The sequence below is a fragment of the Triticum aestivum genome, chromosome 3A (assembly GCF_018294505.1).
Source record: "Triticum aestivum cultivar Chinese Spring chromosome 3A, IWGSC CS RefSeq v2.1, whole genome shotgun sequence".
Lineage (NCBI taxonomy): Eukaryota > Viridiplantae > Streptophyta > Magnoliopsida > Poales > Poaceae > Triticum > Triticum aestivum.
In genome coordinates, this window is record NC_057800.1 from 720,295,712 (window position 1) to 720,307,356 (window position 11,645).

Here is an 11,645-nt window from a genome sequence, read left to right on the forward strand (position 1 = left end):
TTCTTTTATGAGACACACTAGCATTATACCAAGGAATCAATCTCTGATGGGTTGTGGTACAACCACCTTCCTAACCATCGAACCACATGTCATAACTTTCTTCCCCACAATTTGTCAGATCCATAGCCACGTGAATTGATCAATTATGTCTTTGAAACTATTAAATACAAGATTCATACATGAACATCTACTTGCATGAATTTTCCCACTTACTCTCAGATAACTTTTCATGTTGTCATGTTCACCTCCTGGATCTATATGCACACTTTACCGCACAATATCTTTTCTAGAAATTTACTCTTACCTACCTCCTTAAATCAACAGTACCCCTTGAACCATCCACAGGATACCGTCAGCATCTTGCCTCAAACTAGAAGGCTCGTCAACCAATGTAAATAAAAATGTGATCTATCCAAGGTCCTTGAAATCCAAACCTTTCAAAGCACACCAAATCCTTCCCCCGATGATGCCAGGTTGTTCACCATGCCTACTCTCCAATTTTTCTATTTAGTTATCCCTGTTTATTTCTTCTTTTTTCTGTTTTTGTATATTTTTTCTTCCTTTTTTTGGTTTCCTAGATTTTAATGTTTCTAACATTATAAAGAAAATTAGGATTTTCTTTATTTTGGAACATCCTTTTAAATATAATAAGATTTTCTTTAATTAATAAACATTTTTATAACTGAGAACATTCTTAAAGTTGATGAACATATTTTGAATTTCAGGAAAAAAATTTGAATTGCAGGAATATTTTTTTCATATTTGCAATCATTTTAGAAATTCCTGTTTTTATAATCTGGGAACATTTAACAAACTTGTGAACATTTTTAAACCAAAAATATTTTTAAATTCATGATCGTTTTCTGAAATAAGGAACACTTTCATTTTTTTAAAATTCAATTTTTTTCAAATATGGTAATATGTTTTTTGAATTCACGGACTATTTTCCCAGTTCACAAACGTTTTTCAATTATCTGAACCCATGATTATTTTTTGAAAATTGAAATAGTTTTGATTCGCAAACATTTTTTAAAAATCTCTAGCACATCTTTTAGCGTTTTTTAGGGGATAGCACGTATTTTAGCTGGGTGAAAGAGAAGCAGATTCTAAACCAATCGGCCTACAAATGGGACGGCAACTAGCCCACCACAATGGCGCCTGTCTGCTGTCCCAGCCACCTGCGGCAGCTTCCCCCCAAAAAAAAAGGCACCTGCGGCACAGCTCGATGGGCAACAGCCAGGCGCGGCGCCGGGTTAACCGCGGGCACGTTTTTGGCGCGCGGTGTCCGTGCTCCCGCGCTTCTGCCTCTCGTGTTTGTCGAGCGACGAGCGGCCACTGCGCCACGCACCTGGCCGGCTGCGCGCCGCGTCGTCAGAGACAGACAGGGATCGATCAGGTAGTACGCACCGTCCGTCTGCAGAGCATGCATGCACTCACTGTGGCACCGTGTCGGTTCCGAGCCCCTCCTCTCTGCCGATGCAACTTGCCTCTGGTTGCCAGACCGTGTCCCGTGGCTTTCGGCCAGGTGCGCCGCATCCCGCATGCATGCGCTCCGCTCGGGTGACCTCAATTAGTGTTGTGTCGTTGCCGGTGACGAGGAGGAAAAGCATGCTCGGAGAAAGGAACACCAATGGCTGGATGGTACACTGCATGCTGGCCGCCCCGGCTCACTGGCTGGATGGCTGGCGCCAACAGACAGCCAGAGGGGGCGTGCGTCGGTACGTGGCAGTACGCACGCACAGACTTGTTGTACGAGGTGAGGCGAACGTGGATGCCCAGCCAGATTCGGTGCACTGCGCTTCCTCAGTTCGATCAATCTACCCGTGTCTTTCGGAAGCGTGGGCGGCGTGGTGGTGTTGATAGGCATCTCTGCCTCTAAACTGGACATTGTATCCGTCCGTGGATAAAGAGACCAGTCCACAGACATTATTGATGTGTAAGCCGGCCATCAAATCATAACTGTATACATTTTAAACCAGATTTTAATGAACCGAACGAATTACATGCAAAACTGGATGACTTTCATCTAAACCAGTGCATATGCATTACATTTTTTACATTTTTCAATTTTAAAAAGTGAACGGACTTAAACTAGCCTACGGCGGCACCCCCCCCCGGTTTTGTTGTTCCCTTCCAGCGATCACGAGGCTCATCTCGCTGTCTCCGGCGATAAGACTCGCAAGCGAAGGTGCGATCGCCGACAAGAAAGAGTAGAACATTCGAGACGGACCGGCCCACTTGGGACTCGAAGCCAAGCCACCTCCAATGTCCTACTGATCCTCGTCGGAGTCCACGACCTGTCTGTCGTCGGTGCACGTGAGGTCCATGGTCGGCACGCTCGTCGTCCCACTGGCGCAGCCAAAACACTAGTTGGCGATGCTTAGGATGCGCAACTGGAGGCGTTCTCATCCGCGGTCGCCTACGCCTGCCTACGCATCCGGCTACATTACCTCTATGCTGCGAGCGGCAGCGTAAGCGCGGGCGGCCTCGTAGAGCGCCTGTTGCCCGATGACAGAGTTGTGATTCATGCGGCCATAGTTGCCACGGCTTCCTCGCTCACGCGCTCACCGTAGATTTGGCCCTCTGTCAACCGGTGCTGCTCGAGAAGGAACAAATTGTGTTGCTACTCCTCCTGCGTCTGCTGGAATGCACTTAAGCACCGGTTGCTCCTCCGCCATGGGGGTATGTTGAAGTACGACCATGCCTGCTCCATAGTCAAGCCAGCATGCACCGTTGTCGGTTGCGGCGCGGAGTCATCATCGAAGCCAGTCTCCATTGGGGGGTCATCGTCGGAGACCTCCGGAGAGCTGGCCGGCATGGCGGCCTCTATCCGCCTAGCACGACGGCTCTGCCAGGCTGCCACCTCACGCTTCTGCTTCGTCGACAGGTTTTTCCACAACGTGTTCCCGCTCGTGGTCATGGTGGATGTGGTGCACGAGAGGAGCGAATGGGTTGTAATGCGGTGTGAGCCGGGTGTGACCGCCTTTGAATAGTGAGGCCAAGCGTTCAGGTGCGTCAATGCTCGGGCGCCGGAGTTGGTTTTTCGACCGACGAGCATGCTTAATGGCGGTAGACGGCTAGACAGTCATTGAATGGGGGTGATATATATCTGTCTCGTCCCGTCCTGTAAACATCTCCGGCATTGAACAACGCAGAAATAGGGGACACGCCACGAGAGGCACCCTCGGCCGGCTAGCCGCTTAAGTGCCAATGCCAGTGAGAGGTCACGGCCGCTCTAAGCCAGCGTCAATGCAGAGCGGCCGCTCTAGAGCAGCATGAATGTGAACAGCTGGCTTTTGGCGGGAAAAAGCGCGAGCGAGGGAGAGGGTTTAGGTGGGCCACGGTTGTCAGATGTTTGTGTGGCAGCGATCCGAATGCCCGCGAAACCCCTGGTTTGCTTTCGGTGTGCAAGAAAAATGCTGATACCATATAGTCTGAACGGTGTCGGGGGTCCGCGTTACAGATGCCCCTACCTGTTAATGTGGTCGTCGGCAGTCCATGTGTGATGCGCCCCGGTTGGATCGCAAGCCTCGCTGCCTGTTGACACACATTCACCGACAGCCAACAAGGTTGGGAAGAAGCTTGGCACCGGGAGTAAACATTCACCGACAGGGAAGATTCGCTTGCTGTTAAGACACAGTAAGGCAGAAAGAAATCTACCACTCCTCCCTGGAAGGGACAGAACCGAGGTCGCAAAATGACACTGTCGACGGGTCAAGATGGATCAAAGTACTGTAACAAAATCCGGCGTTTCCCAGGAAACAGTGGAGAGTAATAATGCGGCTAATCTGACATCAGGACTGGAGTTATTATTGGTAAACAAAAGCAGCAGGCAGTGGCCGGCCCACCCCATGCATGTCCTCTCCAACTGTCCGTCCCCACCGGCATCCTCGGCCTCCCAGAAAGAGGGCCACCCACCACCATCACACCAATATATATTCACCGCAGAGGAGCAAAGAATCAAAGATGCACCTGTTAGTTGTCTCTCACACAAAGCAACACCCATATCCCCCCTCCAACACACGACAGTTCTTCCTCTTCCAAGGAACCCAACCAAACACAGAGTAAGAGATGAACATCCACTAGAGAAGCCGGCCCAGATGGACAGGGGCGTCCTCCTGATGATCTTGCTGGCGGCGGCGGCGATGCTCCTGTGCCTCCCAGTGGTGCTGCCCCCGCTGCCGCCGCCGCCGGCCTTCCTGCTCTTCGTCCCTGTGGTGATGATGCTCCTGCTCTTCTCCCTGATCCTCTTCCCCTCCACAAACTGCGAGTGCCCGTCTCAGTATCAGTAGGAGAGAACACACAAAGAGAGGTATTTCCTGCTTGATCTCAACCTTTTTATTCTTGTCTATGTACCCATGCGGCTTCTCCTCGCTTTTATTGGATAAATGACATGCTACCATACAACACACAACAGTCAGGTCAGGTGGCTCACAGGAGAACTTCTGCTCTGCCTTTCAAGACCAGGCCGGATGAGGAGCCAGCCATGGTTATGTAGAATACGAAGAAATGCATGCTAATTAGCTAGTCATTCCTGGCTTTCCCCGCAATTTTCTGGCTGCGGAAGGCTGTGCATTAGTAAGCCGGCGATGAGAACTGCAGCGCCTGCAACGAAGCCGGGAGGGAGGGTCGACGCCACGCCGATGTACGGCAGCGGTAGGGTGAAGGCGTAGATCGACAGCGGGACTGCATCAAGAAAGGCCATCATTAGTGATCAGTTCGCTGCTCAGCGTGCAGGCATACTGCATATCTACTTGTACAAGGGAACAATGAGTAGTAATCAGAAAAGGAATGCTAGCTGAAAGATTTATAACTTTTCTCCCCCTGAACTTTATGTTCAGGTGTAAGTGCAAACGATGAACGCGAAGTACGTTGGACGCTAGACTATTGATTCATTATAGTATCTGACTGGTAGGGACGAAAAACAAGCTCAAGTTAGTTCTGTATTAAAGTCCTTTTCCAAAGGAGCACACAGGTTTCAGAAACCGCTAATACATGGCAGGCTCAAGTGGCCAGGTGAAGTGGCAACTGGGAAGTGACAGTAATTAAGGCATGTGCAGTCGTTATGCAGGAACCAAATAGAAAACGTGCAAATAATGGTGATGAAAGATAGCTACAACTGAATCTTTGTGCTTGTTTTCCCCTACTTTCGCTCCTTAATAATTTTGGTAAGCTTAGTTCTGAAGTGACATGGTGCAACTCAGTTATGTGGGATCATGGTCAGCCAACACAGCCAAACTTCTGTCCATATCCCAAACGTGCGTTCTTTTCTCCTGTCCTAGGCTTATTTTCTAGAGCCTATGAGAGGGGTGGACATACATCGACTGCATGATAGGAAAGTTTGCTTTAGAAATTTTAATTGACGTTACATTCTCACTTGATGTCATACTTCCTCCATAACTCATTATTTTGATAAAGGGTTTGCTTCGTCCCCGTGGTCGAAATTCCATAACTAACTACACCTCAAAAGCTTCCATATTACAGAATGATGATACAGAGGAGCAAGTCAGGTATGAAATTCTAAACATACTATTATCGTCCTCTCTGCTTCTAACTGATAAACTTGACCACAGCAGCACTGTCATCAGACAGAAATCAGTGAAAATGACCCTCTTCCTTGTGAAATCATCACAACTCTCCCTCCAGTATACTTCCTCTGTCCCACAATAACAATATCGTTTTGCAAGCTGTTTTAGCTTGCAAAACGATCTTTTATTATGGGACGGAGGGAGTATATATTAAAATCTGGCTTATTAATATATTTTACCGAGCCAGATATAGGGAAGGGAACACAAAGATTAATGTGGACTGCTTAATGAAGTAGTGATTTGTGTGTTGAGACCAGAACCAAGCAGTGGCCGGTTGGTAAGAGCACAGACCCGTGAGCTCACCCACCCGCGTTCGAGGCGCAGCCTCCGCGTGGTGCCTCAATTCTACCTAACAACGTACAGTTAAGGGAGAAAAATTCCCCCTTTAACGGCGTCTTTCTATTTGTGTGTTGAAACGAAGCAGGGTGCGAATACAACATCTCAGCTTATATATGGTTACTATAAGGCTTCCAGATCCAGAATTGAAAGCTGGATGACACACAATGAACTGTATAGAATAGTTTTAACCAGTTGTCTAATGGTACCAGATTTTAGCATGTGCTTGCTGATGCCTAACATTAGCACTGTGACATGGCCACTGCAAACTGTGAAAAGATTTGTCAAGAAATTGTGTCTATGACATGTACATCGCATATGACTAACGAAATGTGGCAGGCCAAGATTGTGGCACTGAACCAACCACATGCTTAAGGAATCGTGGCACGACTAAGATTAGGTGTGACCTTGGGCTACAAAACCAAGCATGCAAATACTTCCTGCAATGTCAGTTTTAACTGGATTCCACACCTTCCTTCAAAACTAGTTCTAATATGTTCAACACAAAGATGGCACTTGGATGAAGTATAAACGAAATGAAAAAAAACTTCTTAAAACTATTTATCAGTGGAGAAGACGTGCGCATATAAAGAATATATAAACCTGAGAATGTAGAGGCTAGACAAGATGCAACAGCAGAAGAAATCTTTAACAGGTGTAGCAAGGATATATTGAATCCCATATTAACCAACACAAATAGTAGCGGTAGCAGTGGTGCCCCTTCACAGCCTGCACAACCCAAAAAATTTAATAAGAGGATTGTGCAACAACATGCTTAGATGGCTTTACTATTTATAAAAGTAAAATTCAAGACATGTCAAAAAAGATATTACCATGAAAACAATAAATAATCATTATGGGGATCAGAAAATAAATAAATCAACTATGAGCAGATAAAATCCAGGTGGTCCTTTTCAAAATTAGGAAGAAATAAATACAGAAATGATGGGTTTTCAACTCAAAGAGCTTAATGATACTTGCTATTAAGTGCTAATACAATGTGACGAATTTCAAAAACTGAATGTCGTATGGTAATTAATCATCAGTGATTAACTTCTTTTCTTAAGAGATATCAGTGATTGATTTAGATCTGCACTTATCCCCCTAGCAAATATAACATCACAAATGAAGCCAAGTGATCAAGAGACCTAATCAGAAAATTATTGCATGCACCAGGAAGATCAAGGCAGATGTTCCGATGAGAACTCAAGAGACAGAAAAGATGAGCCAAAAATTTGGAAAATTTACCAGCAGATAATGATCCCATATTTAGAAAGCAGGCTGCACCATCTCTGATGTATGTTGGTAGTAGATGGAATGGAATACCCCATAACTTTGACAAGAATGGCAGCAAGAGACACATAAAAATAGCCTGAAAAGATAGGTTTATTAATTGTGATGGATAGCTTCTGTATGATTCAAGCATGGTAGTTGAAATCAGGACCATACTTGATAAGCAGAGCCATACGAGTTGACAACAAAAAGATCAACTGAGCCACCCTGGATAAAAAACAAAAATATCGGAATGAGAAAGGCATCTCACGAACACAATGAAGAGATAGCAGTTGCCAGTAGGCATGCTTTCATAAAGAGTAAGTTCTACATCTTAGAGAAAATTTTGCCAGGTGACAATTATGGGAGAAATGCGGTACCTTCAAATTCTTAGCAGCATCTATAAATATTATCTCCTGCAACAATTACATTTTAGTTGTATCAGGTAAAACTGGTAGCTAAAGAACAGAAAATAGTCAATCGACTGATTAGCGGACTTGGTACCTTCAATACTGTGTCAGCAGCTTGCAGAAAGAATGATATTATCATTAGCAGTGGCCACAAAATTCCAGTACTTTGTAGTGAAGCACCAGCACCAGTTCCACTATACATAAAAAAGTAAGGCTCGTGTTAAACTTTGTTCACATAAAGGTACTGTTGGCCGTATGCATCGTTCTGATGCAGAGGCCGAGGTGACCCCCTTTTCGAAAAAAAAACATTAAGGTACTGAACAGCTTAATCATGCACAAGCGTTCCACTTAGACATCACAATATTGCCACAAAATATGTGTACGTAGTTGTAAAGGCAGTCCCTCAGTAGACTGATGTAAGATCTTTTAGATCACTACTTTAGTGATCTAAAAGATCATATAATAGTCTTTTAGATCACTACTTTAGTGATCTAAAATATCTTATTTTAGCTTATAGAGAGAGTATTTCATAACCCCTTGTGCGATCATCTCTTGCCCAAGTGGCAATTTCACACATAGTCTGTGGGGTCTAAAACATGCCTGACTTTTTCTATACATTTAAACAAATATCAACCAGATTGATTGGACTGATAGTCTGATACAACAGAGTTTATAGGTCTGAACCGCCACTGTTCCCACACACGCATTGTAATGAAAAACAGAGCAGTAGTGAATATGTCAAAATAAAACTGTACTTAAATATCAAGCAGTTTTTGCCTCACATTCCATGATTGGGATCTTGACACTATCACCAAATCATAATATTTTTGGACTGTTATCAAAACAAATGTTCCAGCATAGCAGTTCAATAGTATACGCACATGTGTGTGAAGATGTCACGTGTGCTACATTGAGGAATTCTGCATCATACAAGCCATATTGCATATGCATACGTTCCAAATATTAACTAATTTTCCATATTTTTTCTTTCGTGGTACTTTACATGCCCATCTCCAAATAATAAAGCTTATTCTCTTTCAGATTTAACCATAACATTTGCTTGTAAGACAACATAACGAGAAGCAGGACAACAAACTCCTTGGCATGGATTACAGTTGTATAAATATACTCGAGTGCTTACTAGGTGCTTGCAAACCAAGAGTGAGATTATTAGAAACATACCTTGCTACAGTTATTACCACACCAACTGTCACTAGAAAGCATCCTGTTATCTCATTAAGTCTATAGCGCCTCTTTAGGAAAATAGCAGACAAAACAAGCTGCCATACAAGATAGGTCTGCAGCAAGGTAGTAAGATAATTATATAACTGTGATCGCAGGTGGTAAAATGAAGTCTGTCATATGATTATACTGATGACCCACCAACCTGTGATAATATTGGTATTGAAGCACCAGAAAGAATAGCTGCCCCAGCAAAAAGCATATAATACTGTGAGTGTGAGTTCCTTATGTCACATATCAAGTATGTATATTTTAGAAGTGAAAATCTGTGAGGAACATGCTGTATTTGATTTTGACAAGAATTTTTTTTTACCTCCAGCAGACATCCCTGCTGCTGCTGCTAGAGCCTCCAAGAGGCCTATGAGTATAAAAGGCTTCTGTGGTAGAGAAAGCATCTCATCCGTCACATGGCCAGCTTGATAACGAAAAAACAGGATTGAGAAGTAGACAACCACATAGCTGCAAAAGTGAAGAGACCCATGCCGTGTTATTAGCGTCCAAGAAATGTTCAATCAGAAGTCTTTTTTTTTCACGTGTATGTTTCCATTTTATCATGATAGAAATTTGTGGAGCATATGGTGTTAATGTGCAAAAATAACAATGGTGAAATGAATATGATGGTTATGCAATTTCACTATTGGCTTGCAACCGCACACCGCCAACTTTTCGGCCTCTAGGCCCTGCCCATGGAGAGCGAAAAGGCTTGCATTTCGACGCCGCACAACCTCCCAAATCTTGTCAACACGGAAACCCGCCATCTAAACTTAACTAAACAGACTCACTTTTTTCTCAAACCAAAGAAAATTTATTTGGGTTTCTTCAGGCTGCAGTCCTTCGTTTTGGCCTGGCCGTCGCCACGGTTTGGTGGCTGTGTATTTTTGCCATCTCCGCCGCGTTCTTCTCAAACTAATTACAACAATGACACGTTCTCGATGAGTGTCCAAGAAAAACAGAAGGCCATTCTATCCAGTGCCAAGTGGTACGCCCTGTGTGAGTGAGACGCTAGCAGGCAAAAATAACAACATTTCTGCAGCGAATGAGTAAATGACATTTGTGCGAGATATTTCTAGTGGGCTTCAATAATCATTTCCCGAACTACATTCAGGTTTCCAAAACTGCTACCCGATGTAGTTCCAAAACTGCTACCGGATGTAGTGCTTGCTTTTCCAGGTTCAGGTTATACGGGTTCGGGCTTCGGGCTTCAGGCTTCAGGTATCGGGTTTTATGCAGTTATTATGGCCAGCATGCATTGACCCACTGGCAGCAAGTCGCACGCGGAGAACAGGGCGAGTGGAGTCCAAATTTGCGGTGCAGTACCATTTGGATTTTGGCTATCAGAAAAAATGTCCAGCTCAGGCGTCCACTAGACACCAGAGGGAAAGTAAAGAAGCACAGCCGTACCCAGCAGCAGCAACCATGTCCAGATATAATAATAATAACGAACCACCAGGAAAAATCTCGCCCCGCTACCGTCTCTGACACGTGGCCCCGCGCGAGGGGCCGGGGCCGGGGCCCACGAGGCACGCGCCGCACGGGCCGAAGAGGAAAAATGATTCGCGACACGACAGCTCGCGTATCGATCGATCGATCGTGGTGGCTGGAATCTCCCCGCTGCTCGAGGAGGAACCGCCGGCTCCGTCCCCCGTCCCTCGATTGGATCGGCGGCGGCGACGGCGGCGGAAAGCGGAGCGAGGATGGGCTCTGAGCAATCAGTCAATGGCCGGAAGGAGAGGAAGAGGGAGGCGTTGGAGGGAGGGCGTACCCGAACGTGGCGAACTGCGCGAGGAAGAAGGGGTACTGGCGGAGCGGCACGAGGGCGAGCTTGTAGAGGACGCGGTTCGCCGTGCCCGTGGCGACCACGGCGGCCGTGGCCAGGGCCACGTCCTTCCCGACGCTCCTGCTCCCCACCCCCACCCCGGCCCCGGCGGCGCTCGTCCCCGCCGCCGCGCACGCCGTCGCCGCCTCCTTCCCCCTGCTCCACGGCGCGACACCCGCCTCCGCCCACGCAGCGGCCGCGATGTTCCGCCGCGCGTGCGCCCGCAGAGTCACCTGCGACTCCCTCCTCGGCATCCCCAGCACCGTCACCGCCGCCGCGGCTCCATTGGCGGCGCGCCCCGACGGGAGACACCGCAGCGGCTGCCGCGCCGTCGACACGCGCGCCGACGACGACGACGAGGACGACGCCATCGCCGGGAACCGGAACTGGGTGCTCTGCTTCCTGCTCCGATGTGCGTAGGCAGTAGACTAATTAGTAGTGGTTGGTGGGATCGAGAGGAAGATTCGTCCTGCTGCTGGCAGTTGCTCTGTTTCGCTTGGCCTCTGCTTCGCTCGGCCGCCTATTTGATTTGCTCTGCGTTTTACTCTACAACAATACATCGGTGGGCTGGACCACGGCTATGGATGGCTATGGGAGGGCGAATCGAAAAGGCAAGTAGTTTTTGCCGTGTGGTGCTTCATTCTGGTTTCGGAATTTCTTGGGTATATTTGCGTGCAAGTCTGTGTTTAATTTCAGCACGTGGAGTGGGGATAGATTTCCTTCCTAGAGTGGAACTCTGGGATTCGAAAACATGCAGGTCCCCCTCCTCCTGGCGACACCGGAAACCCTAGATCGACCGCGCTGAGATCCCTTCTCCCTTCAACTGGTCTCGTCGTCACCGGAGAAGCGGCCGGCGAAATCCGCCGGCTACGGGGAAGGGGGCGGCGGGCCGTTTCGTCGGTTCGTGAGACATGGCGGCTCAGGTGCCATTGTGTTTGATACTGCTCGTAGCCGAATTTGGCGCACAGAGCAGCACAAAGT

At 46.9% G+C, this 11,645-nt stretch overlaps 1 protein-coding gene and 1 long non-coding RNA gene across 2 annotated transcripts; one reads left to right on the plus strand and one right to left on the minus strand.

Annotated features, from left to right (window-relative positions):
- Positions 1-3,651: 3,651 nt before the first annotated feature.
- On the minus strand, positions 3,652-11,247 carry LOC123063478 (protein CLT1, chloroplastic). The gene is made up of 11 exons (XM_044487270.1): positions 10,611-11,247; positions 9,162-9,307; positions 8,994-9,031; positions 8,789-8,904; positions 7,701-7,800; positions 7,577-7,612; positions 7,374-7,424; positions 7,173-7,296; positions 6,528-6,653; positions 4,335-4,686; positions 3,652-4,264 (listed from the first exon to the last, which is right to left on the minus strand). The coding sequence occupies exons 1-10, from the start codon at positions 11,033-11,035 to the stop codon at positions 4,529-4,531; spliced, it is 1,320 nt and encodes a 439-aa protein (XP_044343205.1). The 5' UTR covers positions 11,036-11,247; the 3' UTR covers positions 3,652-4,264; positions 4,335-4,528.
- Positions 4,171-4,817, plus strand: LOC123063479 (uncharacterized). Its single transcript, XR_006430347.1, has 2 exons — positions 4,171-4,312; positions 4,418-4,817. It is a non-coding gene; the product is annotated as an uncharacterized lncRNA (long non-coding RNA).
- Positions 11,248-11,645: the final 398 nt, after the last annotated feature.

Bases quoted from the DNA above. Each gene is read 5' to 3' on its own strand.
- LOC123063478 (XM_044487270.1), bottom strand. From the start codon at position 11,035: ATGGCGTCGTCCTCGTCGTCGTCGTCGGCGCGCGTGTCGACGGCGCGG. The intron at 7,613-7,700 runs GTACCAAGTCCG...TAATTGTTGCAG, and splicing joins CTGCTGACACAGTATTGAAG to GAGATAATATTTATAGATGC. The intron at 7,297-7,373 runs GTATGGTCCTGA...CTATCTTTTCAG, and splicing joins CGTATGGCTCTGCTTATCAA to GCTATTTTTATGTGTCTCTT.